Below are 26,479 nucleotides of genomic sequence, written 5' to 3'. Positions count from 1 at the left end.
TTAGGCGGTGCTGGGGAAGATTCAGCGCTCGCTGATGGTTCAGCATACGGCTGGAGTGTACGGGCGACCGGCGGATGTGCGAGCAAAGTCTTCGCACCTTCAGAAGCAGGGCTGGTAACTCCGGATAATTTTTGAGGAAGCACTGCCCCACCAGGTTCAAGGTGTGAGCCAGGCAAGGTATGTGTTTAAGTTCTGAAAGGGCTATGGCAGCCATAAAATTCCTACCGTTATCACTGACTACCTTGCCTGCCTCAAGATGTACACTGCCCAGTGACTGAGTTTGTTGCTGCAAGTACTCGGCCAGTACTTGCGCGGTATGTCTGTTGTCGCACAAACACTTCATTTCTAACACAGCCTGCTGAGGCTTACCACTAGCTGTTCGATAATGGGACACCTTGTGTGCAACACTGGCAGCTGCGGATGGAGTGGTCGTGCGACTGCGCTCTGTGGATGAGCTTTCCCTTCTGGAGGAGGAGGAGGAGGAGAGGTGGCGAACGCCTACAGCCAACTGTTTCCTAGACCGTGGACTAGGCATAACTGTCCCACTATGGCTGTCCCCTGTTGACCCTGCATCCACCACATTAACCCAGTGTGCCGTGATGGATACGTAATGTCCCTGGCCATGCCTACTGGTCCATGGATCTGTTGTGAGGTGCACCTTTCTACTGACTGATTGCCTCAGTGCATGGGCAATGCGGTCTTTGACATGCTGGTGGAGGGCTGGGATGGCTTTTCTCGCAAAGAAGTGTTGACTGGGTAGGTCATAGCGTGGTACTGCGTAGGCCATCAGGGCTTTGAAAGCTTCGCTTTCAACCAACCGGTAGGGCATCATCTCTAACGAGATTAGTCTAGCAATGTGGGCGTTCAAACCCTGTGTATGCGGATGAGAGGATGAGTACTTTCTTTTCCTAATGAGAGTCTCTTTTGGTGTGATCTGGACTGGAGAGGTGCATATGGTGGAACTAGCAGTGGTGATGGTGGTGGACATGGCGGATTGAGAGAGGGTTGGTGATGGTATTCTCGATGTTGGCCTACATACAATGTTTCCTACCAATAACCTTGTGATTCCTGTTGTGAATTCTGTGGCCAAGCTCCCTCCTGTGGTCGTGAGTGGTACTGCGGCTGGTTCTGTCTATAAGCTTCCTTTGGTGGATGAGAGTGGTACTGCGGCTTCTGAGTTTCCTTCCTCAGGTGATGAGGTTAAGTCGTTAGGTGCTGCTCTATTTAACTCCACCTGGTGCTTTGATCCTGGCCTCCAGTCAATGTTCTAGTATTGGTCTTGTTTCCTCCTGGATCGTTCCTGTGGCCTGTCTATCCTGCATAGCTAAGTTCTGCTTATGTTATTTTTGTTTGCTATATTTTCTGTCCAGCTTGCTATATTGGTTTTTCTTGCTTGCTGGAAGCTCCGAGACGCAGAGGGAGCACCTCCGTACCGTTAGTCGGTGCGGAGGGTCTTTTTGCCCCTCTGCATGGTTGTTTGTAGGTTTTTGTGTTGACCGCAAAGCTATCTTTCCTATCCTCGGTCTATTCAGTAAGTCGGGCCTCACTTTGCTAAATCTATTTCATCTCTGTGTTTGTATTTCATCTTTACTCACAGTCATTATATGTGGGGGGCTGCCTTTTCCTTTGGGGAATTTCTCTGAGGCAAGGTAGGCTTATTTTTCTATCTTCAGGGCTGGTTAGTTTCTCAGGCTGTGCCGAGTTGCATAGGGAGCGTTAGGCGCAATCCACGGCTACCTCTAGTGTGGTGTGATAGGATTAGGGATTGCGGTCAGCAGAGTTTCCACGTCTCAGAGCTCGTCATATGTTTTTGGTATATGTCAGGTCACTTTGTGTGCTCTGAACTTCAAGGTCCATTGTGGTTCTGAATTACCTGTTCATAACAGATTCCCTGACTGCTTTGGCCATGCGACGATACCTCCACATTTGCTGCTGGTGGTGTCCTAACCAGTGGGCTTACAGTGAGGGAAGCAATGTAGCGTTGCTGACTACCTTCATTCTGAGCAGGTGCCCAACGGTACAGGACGTTTGGTAGTTGGTCCAGGCTTGCAAGTGCATGCTGGTTAAATGTCTAAGCATGCATGTTGTATTTAAATTTTGAAGATTCTTCCCTCTGCTAAAGATTTTTACAGCATTTCTTACAGATAACTCTTGACTGATCATTCGGATCTTGGTTAAAAAATTGCCACACTGCACTCTTCCTACTATGGAATACCTTTTCAGGCATTGCACGTTGTGCTACTTTCACCGGATGGCCATGCCGTCCTAAAACTGTTTTTGTTTTTGACAAACGTTTTTGGCCTGATACGGGCCTGCCAGATGACAGCTGTTGCGATGTAGATGGCTGCTGCGAATCATCCTACTCTGCTTCTGAGCTACTGGCAGCGGCACCCTCTTCCCCCAATGGCTGCCAATCTGGGTCAACAACTGGGTCATCTATCACCTCCTCTTCAATGTCATGTGCACCTTCCTCTGTGTCACCGTGTAAGGTGCTATAGCGTTCGGGACGGGGCACCATAGTCTCATCAGGGTAAGATTCTGGCTCAGTACACTGCGAGGGCAATGTAGTGATCTGAGTCAATGAAACAGCATAATAATCTAGCTGTGGCTGTGCATCAGTGCACTCCATGTCCGATTCATCTTGTAATGGGCAGTTAACAATTTCCCTTTCTAACCAGGCACGGTATGTGTAAAGAGCTCCATGGAGTAACCTGTAGTGTCGATTGACGCATCCTTTACTTTTGGTAACGTCTTGTTCCTTACCGGGAGCATCCACTGACAACTCACTGCTTTTATATTTGGAACTTTCTGAAGAGGAGGCGAAAGAGCTAGAGGCTGAGTCAGCAAGGAAAGCCAAAACTTTTTCCTGCTGCTCCGGCTTTAAAAGCTGTTTTCCTACTCCCAGATAAGGGAGCCTTCGAGGCCTTGTGTAGCCAGACGATGACGCTGGCTCAACACCTCCAGCCTTAGGTGCTATTGTGCTTTTGCCACTACCACCAGATGCACCACCATCAGTACCAGCTGGCAACCACCGCCCATGGGCTCTTCCACCAGACTTCCTCATTTTTTGGAAAATCTAACCAAAATAACAACCGGTATATGGTACTGTAAAACAAGGTAGAAGGTGTATATAAACTTGTTGAGAATTTAAATCTCCCTTTTTTGGGGGGAGACTGAACCAAAACTCAGGCCCTGTGCATAAAACAACACAATATAAGTGGCAGAAAGTGGCTGGCTGACATACGACAAACTAAGAGGACTGAAGTATGTCCACTTTGTGAGAATTTGAATCTCACTTTTTTTGGGGGAAACTGAACCAAAACTCAGGCCCAGTGCATAAAACAACACAATGTAAGTGGCAGAAAGTGGCTGGCTGATATACGACAAACTAAGAGGACTGAAGTATATCCACTTTGTGAGAATGTGAATCTCACTTTTTTTGGGGGGGAGACTGAACCAAAACTCAGGCCCTGTGTTTAAATCAACACAATGTAAGTGGCAGAAAGTAGCTGGCTGATATACGACAAACTAAGAGGACTGAAGTATATCCACTTTGTGAGAATTTGAATCTCCCTTTTTTTGGAGAAGACTGAACCAAAACTCAGGCCCAGTGTATATAACAGCGCAATCTAAGTGGCAGAAAGTGGCTTGCTAATATACAACAAACTAAGGCTACGTTCACATTGGCGTTCCGCCAATGTGCGTCGCTGTTGCGCCGGCGACGCAGCGGCGACGCAGCGGCGACGCGCCCCTATGTTTAACATAGGGGACGCGTGCGTCGTTTTGGTGGCGTTTTTCGCCACGTGCGTCGTTTCCGACGCTAGCGTCGGACGCAAGAAAACGCTACTTGTAGCATTTTCTGTGCGTCCGATTTTCGTCGGAAAACGACGCACGCGTCGCAAAACGCGCGCGTTTTAGCGTGCGTCGCGCGTTGCGTCGCCGACGCACGGCGGCACAACGCTAATGTGAACGTAGCCTAACAGAACTGAAGTATATCCACTTTATGAAAATTTGAATCTCCCTTTTTTTGGGGAGACTGAACCAAAACTCAGGCCCAGGGCATAAAACAACACAATGTAAGTGGCAGAAAGTGGCAGGAAGATATATGAAAAAATACAAGGACTGTAGTACAATTTCAATCTCCCTACAATGATCTCAGGACAAGTATGGCAGCAATAAAAAGGACTGCTGCACACAAAAGTGTGGACAAATAAACAAGATAACTGTGCAGAAAGGAGCGACAGGATTTTTGCTTTTAAAAAAGCAGGTGGTTTGCACAGCAGCGTGCAAACAGCAATGCAGCTATCAGGGAGCCTTATAAGGCAGCCTAATAAGCTACAGAGCTGATGTACAAAAATCAAAAATATAGCCTCCACTGTCCCTGCAAAAAAATGGTGGTGTTGGTCAGTGGAAATCGCTACAGCACAAGCAGTTTGGGGGTTAATCTTCCCTCCCTAACTATATCCCTTTTTCTGATGAAGTTGCAGCAACCTCTCCCTATGCTAAGATCGGCATAAGATGGCGGTCAGCGTGCACGCCCCTTTATAGCCCCTGTGACGCCGCAGAAAGCAAGCCAATCACTGTCATGCCCTTCTCTAAGATGGTGGGGACCGAGACCTATGTCATCACGCTGCCCACACTCTGCGTCCTTCTTCATTGGCTGAAAAATGTCGCTGAAACTGTCATATGAAACGCGACTTTTGCGCGCAGATCGCCGACCTCATGGCTGACCCCACAATAGGATCAGGTCGGGTTTCATGAAACCCAACTTTGCCGAAAGGCGGTGATTTTTGAATTTGTCCGATCCGTTTTGCTCAACCCTAGTTGTGGATAAGCGGCTAGAGCCACAGTGTGTGCAAAGCAGTCTTGGCGGGAGCACACAGTGCGCAGCAGGGAGAAGTGAGTGCTCTGCCCCTCGAGCACTGGTGCAGAACAACCCCATGCCCGAGCATTCCCACTGCCACTAGCCGAGCCTGGAAGGGGAGACGCGCAGTACGCCCGTTGGTTATCGCAAAGCAGGGTGCCAAACGCTCAGATGCTCCGGGCCCGTGAGTACCGCACATGTTCTGACTAAGAGAGACTCAGTGTGGGACTATAAGCTGTGCCCTGAATCCCCTGTTCATTTCCATTAATCTGTGCTGGACCTGGACAGTGTTGAGGCCTCACTGGATATTATCGTCGGTTTGTGAAAAACTTCACTTGCATTGTTAACACACTGCTGGAGTTGAAAGGAGTGCCATCAGGTGCAAAGAATCGGACCATTCAGTGGGGGAATAGTCAGGAAGAAGCTTTCCAAGCCCTGAAGATAGCTTTGACTGAAGCACCTGTACTGGCTTATGCAGACTTCTCTCAACCCTTCATTAGTGTTGAGCGATACCTTCCGATATCCAGAAGTATCGGTATCGGATTGGATCGTCCAATATCCAAAAAATATCGGATATCGCCGATACCGATACCCGATACCAATGCAAGTCAATGGGACACAAATATCAAAATGTAAATAAGCCCTTTCTGTCCCTCTACATCCTGTTCCCGAGGGAGGAAGAGTGTGGGCGTGTGCGTGGGCGGACACTGTGCATGTCTGTGTGTGCGGGCTGCCGGGGCTCTGTGCGGGCTCTACATACAGAAATACAGTACATTAAATATAGAGTACATACTCACCATTAGTTGTCATTTTGATCCCCGAAGCCAGTGTCACCTGTAAAAAAGATTAAAATAACAAACAACCAATATACTCCCTGTCCGCAGAAATCCACTAGTGTCTCGCAACGATCTCCCATGGAGAACGGCAGCATCAGCTGATGCGACCGCTGTCCAGGGGCTCCAGGAACACAATGACGGGAGGAAGGTATCCTTCCGCACTGTATTCCTCCGCCGCTGTAAAAAATAGTCCCTAGTCTCACTTTTGGCATTGCTGTGTGAGAAATTTTCCCATGCAGCAATTGCCATAAAGTGAGACTTTGAACTATAGTAACCTCAGTGATGCACAGCAGGAGCCATTGTCTCCTGCCAGTGTGTCACTGAGGGTCCTATAGAGCAGTGACATCACCCGATGTCACTGTTCTATAGGGGAGATCATCGTGGGACACTCGTTATTAATTGGACTACGGCAGACAGGTAGTATACGGTTTATTATTTTATGTTTTTTGCAGGCGCTTAAGTATGGTAACACCTATGCAAAGAATGCCCTCTCGGCCAGCAGGGGGCATACCTCTAGGCCTGAACATATAAACCTATAAAGCAACATATGGCTACGGGACAATAATAAATGTCCGAAGGATCTAGTTACAAGATAATTAAAAGTAAACTATGACCAGAGATCCACGCCAACAAATCTGTCTAAACTGGATGTTCTTTTTTTGTTGCTCTCCACTCACCACCATGTGTCTGCATATGTCTGCATATGTTATATATGTATTTTTTTTTATATGTTTTGACATTCTAATAAATTATATTATTTTTTCTGATACCTCTATTTGTTGGCGTGGATCTCTGGTCATAGTTTACTTTTAATTATCTTGTAACTAGATCCTTCTGACATTTATTATTGTCCTGTCCCGTAGCCATATGTTGCTTTATAGGTTTATATAGCTGAAGTATGGTTAAATGAAGAATATTAAAATACTTTTTTCCTAATGTGTTTGTGTTTTATTAACCCTTTATTACTATTAGATTAATAATGGATAGGGGTCTTATTGATGCCTCTCCATTATTAACCCGGCATAATGTCACCTTACAATAGCCATTTCTGGGGAGGCTGGTGACTGGTATTTGTAGCCGGGGGGGGGGGGGGGGGGGGGGGCCATATCTATGGCCCCTCTCTAGGCTATGAATATCAGCCCGCAGCTGTCTGCGTAGCCTTTCTGGCTATAAGATATAGGGGGACCCCACGTCATTTTTTTTGGGGGGGTCCCCCTATTTTAATAGCCAGTAAAGGCTACGCAGACAGCTGCGGGCTGATATTCATAGCAGGCTACAAATATTTGCTCCCGGCCGTCGGCTTTCCCCCTTTGGTGCAGAAAATTGAGCTGAAGCCCACGCTGTTTTTTTCCATTTTTTTTTTTTTAAATTAAATGCTCATTAAGGCCTCTTTCACACTTGCGTCGGTACGGGTCCGTCGGTATACATCAGGCTGACGTACCGACGCATGTTGAGAAATTTGTTCCCCGACGTGGGCAGCGGATGCAGTTTTTCAATGCATCCGCTGCCCATTCTGAAGTCTGAGGATGGGGTGGAGTTTCGGCCACGCATGCGCGGTAGAAAATGGCGGATGCGACGGACAGAAAAACGTTCACATGGATATTGCCCCCCTCCCCCCCGGGTACAAATACCAGTCTGCAGCCTCCCCAGAAATGGCACATCTGTAAGATGTGTCAATTCCGGCACTTAGCCCCTGTCTTCCCACTCCTGTGTAGCGGTGGGATATGGGGTAATAAGGGGTTAATGTCACCTTGCTATTGTAAGGTGATATTAAGCTGGGTTAATAACGGAGAGGTGTCAATAAGATGCCTATCCATTATTAATCTAATAGTAATACATTTCTCACACAGCAATGCCAAAAGTGAGACTAGGGACTATTTTTTTACAGCGGCGGAGGAATACAGTGCGGAAGTATACCTTCCTCCCATCATTGTGTTCCTGGAGCCCCTGGAGAGCGGGCGCATCAGCTGATGCTGCCGTTCTCCACGGGGGATCGTCATGGGACACTCGTGGATTCTGCGGACAGGGAGTATAATGGTCGTTTTAACATTTTTTACAGATGACACTTGCTTCGGGGAACAAAGTGACAAGTGATGGTGAGTATGTACTCTATGTTTAATGTACTGTATGTATGTAGTATGTATGTAGTATGTATGTATGTAGTATGTATGTATGTAGTATGTATGTAGTATGTATGTATGTAGTTTTTTTTTTTATATTACTACTTTTATATACTACTGTCCCATCATTGGCTAATGTATCATTCACTGTCATTGCAGCAGGCATCATCCAATGGGACTTGTTGTCCCATCGGACGATGCCTGCACACACGCACAGAGCCCCGGCAACCCACACAGAGTCCCGGTAGCCCGCACAGAACTTCGGCAGCCCGCACAGAGCTTCGGCAGCCCGCACAGAGCCCCCAGCAGGCACGCACAGAGCCTCCGGCAGGCATGCTAGGAGCCCCGGCAGCCCGCACAGAGCCCCCGGGAGTCACGAACAGACCCCTGGCAGCTCGCACAGAACCCCGGCAGCCTGCACAGAGCCCCTGACAGGCATGCAGAGCCCCCGGCAGGCATGCACAGAGCCCCGGCAGGCACGCACAGAGCCCCCGGCAGGCACGCACAGAGCCCCGGCAGGCCCGCATAGACCTCCGGCAGGCCCGCACAGACCCCCGGCAGCTCGCACAGAACCCCGGTAGGCAAGCACAGAGCCCCGGCAGGCCCACACAGAGCCTCGGCAGGCCCACACAGAGCCCTGGCAGGCACGCACAGACCCCCACGGCAACGCACAGATCCCACACACAGCACAACTGGATACACACCATACACCCTGCTGTTTGGCCGAAAAGGGTGAGAGATCACGAAGCTGGAATTGGATCCAGAGGAGGACTACCCAAGGATGGGGGTGTCCACCTGGGTCCGTGAATATCGACATCATCTGCAGACTCTACATCAACTTGTGTAAACCAAGTTTCGGGAGCTTAAACATCCTGAAATAGCTCCCCTGCGAGGAACAGCTTTTAAGGCAGGGGACCGCTTATTGGTCCGAGCTAAATGCCATCGAGGCAATTTGGAGTATCAGTTTGAAAAGACCCCTCATCGTGTGAACGCCAGATCAGAACTGAACGACCTGTTTATGAGATTCAACCTGAAGGAAAAGAAGGCACCTCCACCTGAATAGTTCATCGGAACATGCTACCTCCTTGCTTGTCACGAGACCCTGACCAACCAGAGAGAGAACAAGTTGTTCCTGAAACACTCCCTTCCGCAGCTTTCGACTATGACAAGGAAGAATTCCCCGACCCGCTACTTACAGGCCCAGAAGGACTGGAGCCTGAAGCTCTCGAAATAGCTGCTCCATTGAACCTTGGCGCATCCCCATCTTCACCCATTTAACCTGACTCCAGTACCCAACCTGATTCCACTACATACCTGACTCGACTACTCAACCTGGCTTACACCGCACCGAATGGACAACGGCTGGAATACCACCCGACCGATATGAACAAGACCAATTCATTTGGCAGTGAATCATTCAAGCGATGTAGGAGTGTCAACGTTTACTACAGGAGCTCTCGCCCATGGAATGGCGAGCAAAAGGAGAGAGGGAGTATAAGAAGAAGGACTGGGCTGTTGGAACCTGTTCTGTGCAAAGTCTGGAACTGTCGGGGCTGTCTCCTCTGTTGTTCTGGGAAAAGATAAGAGCAAGGACAAAACTTTGCATCCAGAAGCAGGGTGTGTGGCTAAGCAGATGGAGCCACAGTGGGCGCGGAAGCAGTCAGTCTTGGCAGGAGCAGACAGCGTGCAGCAGGGAGAAGTGAGTGCTCTGCCCCTCGAGCACTGGTGCAGAACCCCACGCCCGAGCATCCCCACAGCTACTAGTCAAGCCTGGAAGGGGAGACGCGCAGTACGCCCATTGATTACCACAAAGCAGGCAGCCAAACGTTCCAGGCCTGTGGGAACCATGCATGTTCCACCTAAGAGACTCAGTGTGGGACTGTAAGTTGTGCCCTGATTCCCCCGTGTATGTTCATCGGTCTGAGATCTCCTGAGATCTCTAATGTCTCATCTACTTCATTCTACCAGAGGAATGTTGTGATGGCTCTATGTGTGCTCCTATCCTTCTTCTACAAGTTATTTTGGGGGGCTTGAAGAGGGGCCATAAAGGGGGGGGGGGTACTGTAACAACTCTGTTGGCATCACGGCCTCTCATCTCTCACACTATCTTACCCACTGCTCCAGGTCATGTTGTGGTTTCTGTTTCTTGCCAGCTCCATATTCTGTGCCTCTGCATGCTTCCTGGCTGTGTGCATAGGCGGCAGCGCCTGAACTCTCTGGTTCTTATAGGAATCAGGTGCATCTGTCTAACCTGTTCCTGACCAATTGCCAAGAGGCCTCTAGTATTTAGTGCAGCTCCACCCAGTGGACTGGGCCTGTGCAATGTGTTAACTCAGTTTGTTTTGCTTCTGAGCTAACAGGCCTTGCTTTGTGTCTTGCCTTCTCTGAAGGCTCTTCTCCTTGCTTTGCCTTGTATCTAGTTTGCCTGCCCTCCAGGAGGCTGAATATCCTGGTCCCTGTGTTTTTGTTCTTCTACCTTGTCTGGTTCCATTATCTTGTCTGAACTTTGTCCTATCTCTGTCTCCTTGTCTGTGTTTTCTTTCCCTGCAGTGCCTCTCTGCTCTGCTCTCGGCTCCGCACTCTGCAACCTTGCTTTGCTCTTGTCTCTGCACTCTGTGCCTTTGCTTTGCACTTGGCTCTGCACTCTGTGTCTTAAATCTGAATCTGCTCTTGGCTCTGCACTTTGTGGTTCTACCCTTCTCTCTCTTGCAGCTTTACCTCTGCTCCACACTCCTGCTGTACTGCTCCGTTCTACTCTGCTCCGCTCCTGTTGCTGCAGTAATCTCTTGCTGCAGCTCCTCTCCACATTCCTTGCGGTTCCGCTCTGCGGTTTCTGTTGCTGTGCTATCTTTTGCTGCTCTACCGCTCCTATTAGCAGCCTTGCGGTTCTGTTCCTGTGTGAACAGGTCCCAACCTGTTCCTTCATACTCTTTTCCTTCCAGCTTGTTTCCGTACCTGCATCTCCTGTGTGAACAGGTCCCAACTTGTTCCTTCATACACAGCAACCTGCCCTGTCTCTGCTGTGCCTGCCAGCCCTGTGTCTCTGTTGTGCCTGCCAGTCCTGTCTCTGCCAGCTGTGTCTCAGTCGTATCAGCCTACTCGTCTGAGTTTCATCCGTGCTCATCTGCTAGTCCTGCCTGATGCCTGCACCAATCCTGGTGTTCCTGTTTCCCAAGTGGGATCAGCAGCCACAGCCAGACACCACACTGGAGTAGCACCTGGCAGCTGCCTGCCGCAGAAGCCTGACTTCACCATCAGAGGCTCCAGTGAAGACCAAGGCAGCTGTCATAGTCACGCCCCTTCCAGGGTTGTCTGGTTCGTGGCACAGTGGGGCCCATCAGTCAGGGCGTGAGTGTGACACCAGCCATGCTGTGGAGTAGTTGGAGGCATGTGATGGAGCATTGTCCTGCATGAAAATCATGTTTTTCTTGAACAATACCGACTTCTTCCTGTACCACTGCTTGAAGGCGTTGTCTTCCAAAAACTGGCAGTAGTCTGGGAGTTGAGCTTCACTCCATCCTCAACCCGAAAAGGTCCCAAAAGTTGATCTTTGATGATACCAGCCCATACCAGTACCCCACCTCCACCTTGCTGGTGTCTGAGTCGGAGTTGAGCTCTCTGCCCTTTACTGATCCCAGCCTCTGGCCCATCCAGTCGCTCTCATTAAATCAGTCCATAAAACCTTTGAAGTCAGTCTTAAGAAATTTCTTGGCCCAGTCTTGACGTTTTATCTTATGTTTCTTGTTCAAAGGTGGTCGTTTTTCAGCCTTCCTTAACTTGGCCATGTCCGTGAGTATTGTGCTTTTTGTTACTCCAGTAACGTTGCAGCTCTCAAATATGGCAAAACTGGTGGCAAATGGCATCTTGGCAGCTTCACGCTTGATTTTCCTCAATTCATGGGCAGTTATTTTGCGCCTTTTTTGCCCAACACGCTTCTTGCAACCCTGTTGGCTATTTGCCATGAAACGCTTGATTGTTCGGTGATCACGCTTCAAAAGTTTGACAGTTTCAAGACTGCTGCATCCCTCTGCAAAACATCTCATAATTTTGGACATTTTTGAGAGCCCGTCAAATCTTTCTTCTAACCCATTTTGCCAAAGGAAAGGAAGTTGCCTAATAATTAAGCACACCTTATTTAGGGTTTTGATGTCATTAGACAACACCCCTCCTCATTACAGAGATGCACATCACCTGATTTACTTAATTCGTAGTTGGCTCTCAAGCCTGAACAGCTTGGAGTAGGTCAACATGTATACAAAGTATCATGTGATCAAAATACAACTTGCCTAATAATTCTGCACACAGTGTATATTGACTAGGGGCTCAGTGAAAGGTACCAGAGACCAAACGCTGCTGCCAGAAGACAGATCCTCATTACCCATAGGACCTCATCGGACCAGCATCGCACCCGGCGTTGTGGGTGCCATCTTCGGCTCAGCAACATCTACGACCTGAGGACCAATCCGCACGATAAGTTACCTAAAAGAACATCTGCTGTTACATTCACTGTTCTTTAACCCTGCATATAATCACCTAACTCCCCCTGTAGGCTACTTTCACACTAGCGTCGTGCACTGCACGTCGCAATGCGTCGTTTAGGAGAAAAAACGCATCCTGCAAAATTGCTTGCAGGATGCGTTTTTTCTCCATTGACTAACATTAGCAACGCATTGCGACGCTTTGCCACACGTCGCAACCGTCATGCAACGGTTGCATCGTGTTGTGGCGGACCGTCGGCAGCAAAAAAGTTACATGTAACGTTTTTTGCTGCGTTGTGTCCGCCATTTCCGACCGCGCATGCGCGGCCGGAATTCCGCCACCCACCTCCCCGCAACTCACAATGGGGCAGCGGATGCGCTGGAAAAATGCATCCGCTGCCCCCGTTGTGCGGCGCTTGCACAGTATGCGTCGGTACGTCGGGCTGACGCAGCGCAACGGCCCCGTACCGATGCGAATGTGAAAGTAGCCTTAAACTGTTTATCTCCCTGCGTGGAGTATCCCCCTGTTCAATTAAAGTCATTAACCCTTGCTCTGCCTCTTCTGCCTCAATGCATCCCGTAACCTGCTCACACACATACCCTAATTGACCTAAACGGGAAAGGTTTTTTCTGATTTCATGTCAGATATTGAGAAAAACATGCATATGTGTCTTTTTATATAGTGTATGTACACTTCTGGCTTCAACTGAATATATTTTTGCAGTTGAGGATCGGTGGTGCTGCTTTCATCTTTATCACCAGTCAGGCTATGTGCACACGTTGCAGATTTTGATGCGTTTCCGTGACGTTTTTGGCCGCATGGATTCACATCAAATCCGCAGTGTAGTGCACAGCCAATTATAGTCTATGTGAAATTGACTTTGTTGTGCACATGCCGCAGAAAAAAAACACGCAGAATCGCAGCTTTTTTTTCCGCAGCATGTCAATTCCTTTGGCGGATCTGCAGCGTTTCTGCACCCATTGACTTCCATTGAGTCAGGCACATCCACAGCAAACCCGCAGATGTAACAAATATCTGCGGTTTAGCTGTGGATGAAACCCTGGAGATCAGGAGGAGGGAAGTGTGTGGGCGGAGTGTGGGCTAAGCTACATGCGTGAATAGTGTGTGCGGGGGTCTAAGTGTATGTGTCTCTGTGTGTGTGTGTCTGTGTAGGCATCCATTGTCTGATGGGATTACTGTTCCGGCAATGAATGCTCAGTGACAGCATTGCCAATTATGGGAAAGTAGTCCCATAATACAATGGCTGTGTTCAGTAGTAAAACAATTATCTGTAAAAAATAAAAATCTATAAAAAAATACAGAACATAGAACACAATACATACTTACCAATCACCTAGTCCCCGAAGCCCTCGATTTACCTGTAATAAAAATAACTTAATAAACCAACCTATACTTACCTTTCTGCCATAGTCCAGTTAATAACGAGTGTCCTACGACGATCTCACGTGTAGAACAGTGACATCGAGCGATGTCCCTGCCCCTCCGGGGGCCCCGCGATGAACTGACAGGGGGGGAGGTAATCCTCCTCTGCTGGGAGAGAGGCCACTTAAGTTCATTTTCTCGCCGGTAACGCTGTGTGAGAAAATTCCCACGCAGCATTGCCATAAAGAGAAAATGAACTCAGGTAACCTATTCAGAGATGCACTGCAGGATAATGGGAGGCCTATAAAGCAGTGACATCCCCCGATGTCACTGTTCTATTGGGGAGATCGTCGTCGGACACTCGTTATTAATTGGACTGCGTCAGACAGGGAGTTGGTTTATTATTTTTTGCAGGCGACATTACGAATTTTAAAATACTTTTTTCTGGCTGTGACTTTTTTTTTTTTTTTAAACCTTTCACTACTATAGGATTAGAAATGGATATGTGTCTTATTGACGCCTCTCCATTACTAAAGAAGCTTGATGTCACCTTACAAAACAAAAGGTGACATTAACCCCTTATTACCCCATATGCTACTGGTACAGGGCAGGGGGAAGAAAGGCTACGTGCCGGAATTGCGCCATTTCTGGGGCGGCTGGGAGCTGGTATTTGTAGCTGGGGGGGGGGGGGCAATATCCATGACCCCTCTCTAGGCTACGAATATCAGCCCGCAGCTGTCTGCATAGTCTTTCTGGCTATAAATTATAGGGGGACCCCGCATGTTTTTTTGGGGGGGTCCCCCTATTTTAATAGCCAGTAAAGGCTAAATACATAGCTATGGGCTGATATTCAGAGCCTGGGAAGCTCCATGGGTATTAACCCCTTCCCAGGCTACAAACATTGGCCCCCAGTCGCTGGCTTTCCCACTCTGGACTTAAAAATTGCGCGGAAGCCCACGCAATTTTTTTCCACCTTTTTTAAATTAAACAGCATTTAAGGCCAGGGTCACACTTGGGAGAAACTCGCACGAGTCTTGCACCTCAATACCCAGCACTGCCACCGGCACTTGGGATCAGACTGTGCGGCTGCATGTATTTCTATGTAGCTGAACGCTCAAGTCCCAGTGCCAATGGAAGTGCCTGGTATTGAGGTGCGAGACTCGTGCGAGTTTCTTGCAAGTGTGACCCTGGCCAACACAGATTTTGTGTGTCTTTATTTAACTCTTTAAGCACCATTTTATTACAAAACATTGGGCTTGGTATTATTTATCTATCTATAGATATATCTAGTAGACGAAAAATGGAAAGCAGCACTCCAAACAGACCAGGCGGCCTCGCCACACGTGCGCAGCCCCAGAAGCGAGTTTAGTTTATAGGCCATTTTTGGGGTGACAGGTTCCCTTTAATTGGGTTTAAGTCAGGGCCCTGGCTGGGCCCATTTTATTTGGCAAAATATGCTTAGCAAAAATATCTATGACTAGTATACGTGCCTAATAATTTTACATACATTGTAGATAAGATCTTTGTAGAAACATATGGCACAAAAATATATAATAATAATAAATATAAAAATAACTTTAATTCCATAAAAGAAATGTGCCACACAGAGAAAAAAAATGTAATGGCTGGAAGAAATTATGGTCCAGTTTTGACTCTACCCCCATAAATAATAGATCCGTCCATTTGATTTCAGACTCTGTCTACTAAACAGAAATAAATAAACAGTGCAGACCATGAATAAAAAAGTGTTGGAGTTGTCTATAGCTTAAATCACTGCAGTAATTTCAGGGACATCAATGTCCATTTAAAGGTATCCGAAATAGACCACATATTTTCCTGCTAAAAAAGAGATTCTTTCGGTGTAGGCCGGTTTCATGCATCTGTGAAACACGGCTGTGTTCGTATAGGCATATATGAGGCAGTTAGTTCAGATCTGAAGACTCATTGGTCAGGTGGGGTCTTTCAATCCGAGCATAGTTCATCTTTCGCAGTTGGCCTTAGAGCAAGGTATGGAAAAGAATGGTTTTGATAGTCCATGGTTATAGATAACGCAAGTTAGCTCTCCTTTTTTGTTGTATCTTCTGTCCGTGAAGACGACGTGTGAAGTAAAACCAATCCACAGAGTGTAATAGATATTCCGACCCACCACAGGATGGCACGAGATTCTCCAAACAGAACTTTTCCGAGGACGGCCTGTTGAAAAGATTATATAGGTATTTATCAATAATTAACAAGACCATAAAATCCCAAATGTGGACAACCTAATAAATAGATTACATTCATTGTCTAAAGACCAGTGATGAGCGAATGTGCTCAGATAAGGTGTTATCTGAGCATGCTTCTGTGCTAACTGAGTGTCTTCGGCGTGCTCTAACAATATGTTTGAGGCCCTGTACCTGCATGCCTTGCGACTGTTCGACAGTTGCAACACATGCAGGGAAACCAAACGAGCAGGCAATCCATGCATGTGATGTGACTGTAACAGCCATGAGACATGCAGGCGCAGGGACTCAGACATGTTATTCGAGCATGCCAAAGACACTCGGTTAGCACCCGAGCATGCTCGGATAATACCTTATCTGAGAACGTTCACTCATCAGTACTAAGCGATCCGCAACACCCACCTACTGTAGTGGAACGAGGTGCTAACTTGCGCTCCCTGCCACCCGTTACCGAGGGCCCTGAACTGGAACTGTAGGTACAGGCCTGAGATCCCCACGCCTTGGGCCAACGCCATCTTAGATAGACTCACTGTATTGTAGTGGGCTAATAGCACACATTGGGCTCACTCGCCTGTAAATGGCGACTGGTCTCTGTCTTACCGGAGTGCACAGACTATTACCATCCCCACCCAGACCTGGTGAGTGGAGGCGCCGGCTCTGTGCTTCACATCACCTGATACTGAGGTGGATTAGCCCGGTTGACAGTACTCTTGTGCAGGAGACGTAGCAACCCTCACCAACACCAGGGCCTTCTCTACCCATCTATACTACAGGCTTAGTCCCCAAACCTCCATAAGTAAAATATAACACACAGCTACAACTGGGGAGATCCAATGCGATGCTCTGAGGGTCACTTACAAAAACGTTACTAGTAAACAGAGACGATATCAATCAGTTGATACTGCAAAATACACCACCAACTAAATAGTCTCATGTTTCGCGTGTGATCCTCTTGATATTAACCCAACAAAGCCAGACTATCTTGAGGACGAAAAAAGTCCCGACACATCTAAAAACCACAAGCCTGAAGGAATACTTCAGGACTCTTCACCACAGCATAGTAGAACACAACCTTTATTTAAGGACTTTTTGTAGAGCAACTGCTATGCTTTACTAAACCTACCAGCTTGCTGACGGGGGGGAGGGGAAATACGTACGCTACTCACCTGGTAGCAGTGTTTTTTCAGGAGCCATGACAGCACAACGAGAGAGGGGATCCGCCCTTCAGGGACAGGAAACCTACAGACATAAAAAGGGCGGCACCTCTCTCCCACGTCAGTTGTTTCCAGAGCATGAGAGGACCACCTTGGTTAGTAACACAGATGCAGTATACACATAAATATTTTTTATTATGCAAGTGAACATAAACTTTAACTCAAGATTAACAGGTTGTTGAATTATTCAAAACATAGGGTAGGGAATCTAAGGGTGCTGTCATGGCTCCTGAAAAAACACTGCTACCAGGTGAGTAGCGTACGTATTTATTCAGTCGCCATGACAGCACAACGAGAGACTTTCAGAGACGAAAGATTTTAGGGGGGGATAATAGCCTCTAGCACTCTTCTCCCAAACGTAAGGTCTGAGGAACTACCCAGATCTAATCTGTAATGTCTAAGAAAGGTAGAAGGGGAAGACCATGTGGCCGCCTTACATATGTCTTCGATTGACACTTCTGACCTCTCCGCCCAGGAAGATGCCATGGCTCGCGTGGAGTGTGCCTTTATACCATCTGGAACTTCGTTGCCACCTGCGGTATAAGCGAGAGAGATTGCCTCCCTAATCCATCTGGCTAGAGTGTTTTTAGATACTCTAAGACCTTTTCTTACCCCTTGATAGGCTACAAATAAAGAGTTATCTTTTTTCCAGGAATTTGAAACTGTAATATATCTAAGGAGGCATCTCCTCACATCTAAGCAATGGAATTTACGTTCTTTATCGTTAGTAGGATTGGAGCAAAAGGAGGGAAGGACTACCTCCTGAACCCTGTGAAATTTAGACGCAACTTTAGGCAGATATAGGGGATCGGGTTTCAATATGACCCTATCCTCCCTAACTTGCATGTATGGTGGATGTCTGGAGAGTGCCTGCAGATCACTAACCCTCCTAGCAGATGTGAGAGCAACTAGCAGGGCTGTTTTGATTGACAGGATCTTCTCAGGAATAGTATCAATGGGCTCGAATGGGGCTTGCGTCAGGGCTGAGAGTACCAAATTCAGGTCCCATGGGACTAACCTTTGCTTAATAATTGGTCTAGACCTGGTGACTGCTTTAAAGAATCTAGCAATCCAGTGATTACTGGCTAAATTAAGATTATATAACGCTCCCAGTGCTGACACCTGAACTCTAAGAGTACTTGTGGCCAAGCCCATTTCCAGGCCTTTTTGTAAAAATTCAAGAACCTGGTTAATACATGGTTCTTGGTCAATTTGAGCCCCTGAAAAAGATAAAAATTTTCTCCATACTCTCACATAAATGCCCGTTGTGGATGGTTTTCTACTTTTAAGGAGAGTATTAACCAGATTCTGAGAGAACCCTTTCCCCCTCAGTAAGGACCTCTCAAGTTCCATGCCGCTAGGTGTAAGTTGGCTACTTGAGGATGGAGGATTGGTCCCTGGGAGAGCAGATCTGGTAGCTCTGGAAGAACCCATGGTTGGCAGACAGACATTTTTCTCAGCCAAGGAAACCAAGCTCTCTTGGGCCAAAATGGAGCTACCAAGATTACCCGGGCCTTGTCCTCCCGAATCTTCCTCAGGACTAGGGGAATCAGATTTAGAGGGGGAAAAGCATACGCGAGCCTGAAGTGCCAAGATATCAGCAGAGCGTCCACAGCGTATGGGTTGTCTTTTGGATTTAGGGAGCAGAATAGATGTAATTTTTTGTTCCCTCTGTTGGCAAAAAGGTCTATCTCCGGACAACCCCATAACTGGATGATCTGACTGAAAATGGCTGGATTTAACGACCACTCCCCCTGTCTGAGCATGTTGCGGCTTAGATAGTCGGCTTTGGTGTTGATACTTCCTTTTATATGAAGTGCCGTCAGGGAGAGAAGATGTACTTCGGCCACCTGAAAGATATGATTTGCGACCTCCATCAATGTACTGGATCGCGTGCCACCTTGATGATTAATGTAGGCCACAGTTACCCGATTGTCTGACAAAAGCCTGACGTGTCGACCCTGTAGGGGTACAAGGAATCTATTTAAGGCATGTTTTACTGCCAATAGTTCTTTCGTGTTGGAGGAAGAGTCCTGTTCAGACAGAGACCATAGTCCCTGAACCCAATCCTCCCCTAAGTGAGCCCCCCACCCTTTGGGGCTAGCGTCCGTAGTCAGCACCCTAGATATGTGATTTATCCAAGGGACCCCCCTGTGTAAATTCGAAGTGTGAGTCCACCAATCAAGTGAATGTACAGTCTCCGCAGAAAGTGTGAATTTACTGTCGAGGTGAGCATTTAGGCGACAGGAATTGTGTAACACGTCCCACTGTAAAGCCCTCGTGTGGAACTGTGCCCAGAGAACTGCCGGGATGCAGGACGTAAGAGAGCCCAAGATTGACATCGCACACCTGACTGATATTAAGGGATTATTTATTGCCCTGGTGACCAAATGCTTAATCTTAGCAACTTTTGTGTCCGGCAGGCGACATTCCTGCTGACTAGAGTCAATAATATATCCTAGGAATTCTTGTATTTTAAGGGGTTGAAGCCGTGATTTTTTGATATTGATCATCCAGCCCAATTTGTGTAACGCATCCATAACTTTCTGTAGTTGGTCTGAGCAATGCGACTCAGAATGACCCACAATTAGCAAATCATCCAGGTACGGGACTATTAATATATCCTGTTCATGCAAGTGTGCCATAACCTCCACCATGATTTTTGTGAACACCCTGGGTGCAACTGCGACTCCGAACGGAAGTGCCTGATATTGGAAGTGTTCTACTGTGCCAGCTAGTGAGACCGCCACCCTAAGAAATCTCTGATGATCAATGTGAATTGGTACATGATAATAGGCGTCTTTGAGATCTAAGACAACCATAAAACAGTGGTGAAAGAGTAGCTTTATTGCCGTCTTGACCGACTCCATTTTGAAGGAGGGTATGAACAGAAAATTATTCAGGCCTTTTAAATTAATAATGGTGCGATAAGAACCATCAGGTTTTTTGACCAGGAACAGAGGGGAATAAAACCCCCTACCTTCTTCGCCTGCAGGGACTCTGACCAGAACATTCTTCTGTTGGAGTTCCCGGACCTCAGACTCTAGTGCCAACTGCTCTGTAGAGGAGGAACGAACAGGTGTTAACATAAATTTGTCCCGAGGAGTATGGTGGAAGTCTAAGGTTAGGCCTTTCTCCACAATGCCTAGAATCCATGGGTTGTTTGTAATCTGTACCCAGGCTGGGTAGAAGGCCAAAAGCCTACCCCCCACCTGGTCCGCCAGTCATTGTGGTTTCTTAACTTCTCGTGAAGGGTTAAACATAAAACCTCTACCCCTTCTCCTGCTGTTGTCATATCTAGTAGATTCTCTGTTGGAGTCTCTATACGGCCTTCTGCGGTTGGACCATCCTCTATTATAGTCCCGTCTGTAGAAGGGTCTTCCAAGGAAGGGAAAGCGTTTTTTACTATCCCCTGCTTTTTCCAATAGCTCGTCTAGGACCGGTCCGAACAAGTGAGCCCCTTCACAAGGAATGCTACATAATTTTGTTCTAGCCTGTAAGTCCCCTGGCCAGCATTTTATCCATAGTGCTCTCCTGGCTGCATTGGATAATGCCGAGGACCTGGCGGCTAACCTGACCGAATCTGCTGAAGCATCTGAGAGGAAGGCTGCGGCATCCTGGATTGTGGACATAGAGGACAATATCTCCGACCTAGGGACTTTATCTCTGAGTTGATCTTCGAGGTGACCTAACCAAACCATCAAGGATCGAGCGGTACAAGTGGCTGCAATGGCTGGCCTCAGAGACCCCGCTGAAGTCTCCCAAGCCCCTTTAAGGAAAATGTCGGCTTTCCTATCTAATGGGTCTTTCAAATTTCCCAAGTTGTCGAAGGGGAGAGACGACTTTTTGCATGCCTTAGCGACTGCTGCATCCAACTTCGGGACTTTATCCCATGAGGACGAAGCCGTTTCTTCAAAGGGATACCGTCTTTTAAAGGCTGGCGGAAGCGACCCCTTCCTTTCCGGTTTCTTCCATTCTTTTGAGATTAGCGATTTGATCTTGTCAATCACTGGAAAGGCTCTCCGGGATTTCCGCTCAATACCCCTGAACATAACATCCTGAATGGAACATTCCGATTGGGTATCTTCTATCCCCATTGTGTTGTTTACTGCTTTGACCAGATGGTTAACCCTTTCTAGGGACAAACAGGCTCGAGCAGACTCCTGATCCTCAGAGGAGGAAGTGGACGGAAGAGACCCTGAGCTCAGCTCACCCGAATCCGAATCTACCTCAGATAAAGGGGATGACCTTTTAGCTTCTGTCCCCCGGGATCGGGATCTCTCTGCACCTTTAATTTCCTGTCTCACCATCTCTCTTATTGTAGAGGTTAGATCAGGCGCCTCCTCCTCCAGTAAACGTTGAATACACATTTTACATAACTTCCTCAAATGTCCATCTGGAAGTGGCTCTGCACATTCGGCACACTGCCTATGTTTGGCTTTGGACAAACTTTTCCTCCCCTGATAGAGGAAAAAGACAAGGGGAACACAACCATCACTAAGTGGACTTTCACGAAGCTCACTTACCCCGTCCAGTAATGAGTGGTACCGTAGATGGGGGATCCTTCGAAGCCGGCAAATCTTTACGGGCTGAGGATTTTGGAACAGAGATCCGTGCCTCCTTAGCTCCACCAGCGCGGCTACTGCCACTAGACCGACGCTGGGAGCTTCTACGAGGCTTATCTGGCTGCTGCTGCGGCTCCTGCTGCTGCTGCGGGCTGATAGTTCCTTCTGGCGACTCCATTATGGAATGGGTGAGGAACTCTGATCAACTCAGCTTGCCGCATTAAATACCCCCAAGGTACCGCCCCCGGATGGGGGCCAGCAGGGAATCCCAGGTGGTCAATAATCGTCCGCCGCTGTGCTGCGCTACCCTTCCCTAAAGCCCCGACCGTTCCCGCAGCTGGGCGCCGCCATTAGCCGGAGATGACGCTACCGCGCATGCCCAGCCGCGTCATCCGGCCGCGCCGCTCGCCGCGTCATCCGGACCCGCCCCCTTCAGGACGCGGCGGCGGCGCCAAGCCGACACGCGGACCAGGACGCCAGCAGACCCCTCTCCGGACCAATGCCGCGTCCCCGCTCGGACCAGCGTGACTCCCGGGACCCCAAGTAGCCAAGCACCTCTTCATAGGTAAATCTGCGCTGCGGACACCCGAGAAGCTAGCCTTAAGTCAGAGGCTGCTTCCTCCTGCTGACACCTACACCGCGCAGTGCCCCTGCCGTGTGGTGCTTCCTGCCTCCTGGACGGGCCGAGGTAGGGGACCCCCGCTACCTGTACCGGGCCGCCAGGAGTGGGGAATTTTCTTATTTCGACCCTCTTGTCAGGGCCTGTCTGCAAGAGGTTCCGCTGTCAGGGACAGGAAACCAAACTGACGTGGGAGAGAGGTGCCGCCCTTTTTATGTCTGTAGGTTTCCTGTCCCTGAAGGGCGGATCCCCTCTCTCGTTGTGCTGTCATGGCGACTGAATAAATAATTATTTACAATTATTCTCCAATAGAAACCATGGGGAAAACCAGAGTGAAGGCCCTACAAATTGCATTAAAACCCAGGAAAACTCTTATAAGATAGTCTCCAGATGGTATATTTCACAAACACAACTTCAGACCTGGCGGATGAGCTCCCATGCTAAATGCTGGAGATGCGAGACCGGAGAAGGTGATTACTTTCACTTATGGTGGTCATGTCCAAACATATGCAACTTTTCGACATTGACGGAGAAAACTATCCAAGACATCACCGGGAAAAAAGTGAAATTAAAACCGGAGATAGCGCTCCTGAACTTTACTGTATGGCCTGGACACACACAGGCCACCATCCTGGCCCAAAATATATTGGCTGCTGCCAAATTGTTAATACCCACATACTGCAAGTCCACGAACATACCAACAATTACTAAAGAAAACAGACCAACTATACCACATGGCTGAGTTGGTAACCTTAGTAAAGCACACACAATCCAAGTTTAAGGAGATCTGGCACCCCTGGATCATTTTCAGATCGAGCGCTCGCTTCATCATAGTAGAATAAAATTTAGTTACAAATGACATAAAATCATGATGCATCACCCCCCCCCCCCTTACTCCTGTCTCTCTCCCCTTCTTCTCTGAACATCTCTACCCCCTACTACTGTCGCTTTACTCTTATCTTTAATTGAAAGTTACTAAATGTTACTATATTGCTAAGGTGCAGTAATGGAACTATGTTGCTTTATTCATGAATGGTTATGACTAGCTCAATTTAATTTTTTTTCTTTGAGCTACTGTTTATACTCGTCTGTTAAAATGCATTAAAATTTAATAAAAACACCATGAAAAGAAAGACAAATCTAGATTTCAATGCATATGTTCCTTGGTTGCTCCAGATTAGCACTGCTAAAAATCCCTGGTAGCCATTGAATGCTTGTGTGTTGATGGAGGGGATAAGCCTTCGACTAAGGCCTCTTTCACACTTCAGTCTTTTGGCGTCAGTCTAAACCACCATTTTTCTCAAATAGCGGATCCGCCATTTTTTTTGACGGATCCGCTATTTTCCCATAGACATACATTAGTGACGGATTGTGGCGGATGGTCGTCCGTTCTATCCACCATGTGACAGATCCGTCGAGATTTGGCGGACGTCATCTAGACATTGACGGACATTATAACGTTTTTTTTGTCTACGCCGAAATGGCAGTTTGCGACGGATCCGTCACGTCCGCCATTCTATAGAATGGCCGCCTATGGGCGACGGATCCGTCGCGACCGTCATTTCGGCGGATCCGTCGCCCCAATCCGCTTTTCCAATTGCGCATGCTCCAAAAAGTAGATACTTTTCCCTGACAACCCCCGAGTAATGGATCCGTCAAAAAAACGGATCCGTTAAAACCATTTTCTCAACAATTGTGATGGATCCGTCGATCCGTCACTATGTCGGAGCAGACTGACACCAAACAACTGAAGTGTGAAAGAAGCCTAACAGTTATACTCCCCATAGCTTTCACTTTATGACATTAAGGGCATTTAACGCATTAAAATGTGACTGCTGAATGACGTGTCAGGTTATGTTCGTGGCCACACATCATTTTGATGTTACCCAGACATTTGAAACTAATGATAGCGAATGGGGTTGCATAACAATACAGCAGTACTAGATTTCCAGTGAATGCCACGTTTTCTCACCTTGCGAGTTGCAATGCAACCATATTCCCTAACATTATTTGCAATCTAGTAGCACAACATTGTGTTCTGAGGTTGCACAATGACAAGCTGCTATGTAGCCCCTAGCCTTATTGTTTAATAAGAGCAGTATCTACCACATTTGTAAGTACACAGATACCCACCGAAGACACAAAATTTGAAGCGGTGGTTGTCACAGTGGCAGCAGCTGAGGATGAAGAATATCTTAAAGCTTTGGCAAAGAAGGTCCACATGGCAGCATTAAATGCAAATACCAGTCCGGCACAGCCCAGGCGGAGGGCGAAGTGGACCTAAAACCAATCCAGACAGAGCAAAAAGGTTTAATCTGTGTTTCATGTCATCATAAAGTCTACCACATGGTGAATGTGTGATTCGTAAGGACTGTAACTGAAAATTTGATTTCATGCTCCATCACCCTTCCTCCACAATGCTGCCTGCAGCAATCATGTGACTTTCCCCACTAAAAGAAAACAAATGGACACTGGTAGGAACTAAAGACAGTAGTGTGGAGGAAATGCATGGCTCCAGAAGTTGAGTATGTGTATTTTTGTTATTTTAGGACCACCACTGGCCCGCTTGAAATAAAAGAAAAAATATATAGTGGACAAACCCTCAAATCAGTTATTAACATATCAAACACATGAGAGTCACATGTTCAGAAGGTGTAGAAAAAAAATCAGTTTTTTCACATTGGTATGAGATCCAATTTTTACATCCACAGTTAAAAAAAAAAATAAAGAATATATTTCCTTATGAAATCTTTGCTATGGATCCATCAAAAACAGATACCATATGGCTGGGGTATATATATATATATATATATATATATATATATATATATATATATATATATATATATATATATATATATATATATATATTCACACCCCTGCATTTCTCTGGGCAATTATAGAGACAGAAACACATGGGCTACTTGCACATTGAACAAGTCTGTAGGAACCTGTGTACACCACCAAGAAACTTGAAGACACAAAAGAGCACAGTGAGGTCAAAAATACTCTGTTGTAAAAAAATCACAGTAATAAGCAAGTGCTAGTCAAAAGATGAAAAAAACAGGGTATTTAGTTGATTTTTTTTGCAAAAAAAATGTATACTAAGCTGCTCCACCAATCGTCAAGGTATACCCATATAGAGCAGTCCTAACTAATGTATATAATCCCTATCTGATGTATTTAAAAACCTGATCATCTGTATAGTACCTGTATAAGCAGGGTTCAGAAAGGGAATATCCATGTGGACCTGCTAGATGGAACAGCTTTAGTGCAAATGACCCACAAAGGAGTGGTGGACTCCCCAGGATTATATACATTAGTTAGGACTGCTCTATATGGGTATACCTTGATTGGTGGAGCAGCTTAGTATACATTTTTTTGCAAAAAAAAGTATCAACTAAATACCCTGAAGCTGAATGCTGCTCCCCTTATCTGCTCCGCTGTAACTAAGGATGCCAGAAGAACTCATCTCTTGTTTATTGGATGATACTTGCCCAAAGAAATTTGAAGACACAAAAGAGCACAGTGAGGTCAAAAATACTCTGTTGTAAAAAAAAAAAAATCACTATAATAAGCAAGTGCTAGTCAAAAGACGGAAAAAACAGGGTATTTAGTTGATTTTTTTTTTTTTGCAAAAAAAAAGTATCAACTAAATACCCTGTTTTTTCCGTCTTTTGACTAGCACTTGCTTATTATAGTGATTTTTTTTTTTTTTACAACAGAGTATTTTTGACCTCACTGTGCTCTTTTGTGTCTTCAAATTTCTTTGGGCAAGTATCATCCAATAAACAAGAGATGAGTTCTTCTGGCATCCTTAGTTACAGCGGAGCAGATAAGGGGAGCAGCATTCAGCTTCAGGGTATTTAGTTGATACTTTTTTTTGCAAAAAAATGTATACTAAGCTGCTCCACCAATCAAGGTATACCCATATAGAGCAGTCCTAACTAATGTATATAATCCTGGGGAGTCCACCACTCCTTTGTGGGTCATTTGCACTAAAGCTGTTCCATCTAGCAGGTCCACATGGATATTCCCTCTCTGAACCCTGCTTATACAGGTACTATACAGATGATCAGGATTTTAAATACATCAGATAGGGATTATATACATTAGTTAGGACTGCTCTATATGGGTATACCTTGACATTTGGTGGAGCAGCTTGGTATACATTTTT

General features: G+C 46.9%; 1 protein-coding gene across 3 annotated transcripts in view; it reads right to left on the bottom strand.

Moving 5' to 3' along the window:
- Positions 1 to 15,236: 15,236 nt before the first annotated feature.
- The window catches only part of TMEM42 (transmembrane protein 42), a 28,103-nt gene continuing 16,860 nt past the window's right edge, over positions 15,237 to 26,479 (bottom strand). For 2 of the 3 annotated variants that reach the window (XM_069730142.1, XM_069730144.1), the window contains exons 2-3: positions 24,436 to 24,582; positions 15,237 to 15,875 (exon numbers count right to left, since the gene is read on the bottom strand). In XM_069730142.1, the coding sequence (XP_069586243.1) occupies positions 15,738 to 15,875; positions 24,436 to 24,582 (285 nt within the window). In that variant the 3' untranslated portion in view covers positions 15,237 to 15,737. Of the gene's footprint in view, positions 15,876 to 24,435; positions 24,583 to 26,039; positions 26,162 to 26,479 lie in introns of those variants that run through there. The other variant, XM_069730143.1, reaches the window with a different exon arrangement.

The sequence above is a fragment of the Ranitomeya imitator genome, chromosome 6, assembly GCF_032444005.1.
Source record: "Ranitomeya imitator isolate aRanImi1 chromosome 6, aRanImi1.pri, whole genome shotgun sequence".
NCBI lineage: Eukaryota > Metazoa > Chordata > Amphibia > Anura > Dendrobatidae > Ranitomeya > Ranitomeya imitator.
This window is presented reverse-complemented; position numbering and strand designations above follow the sequence as displayed.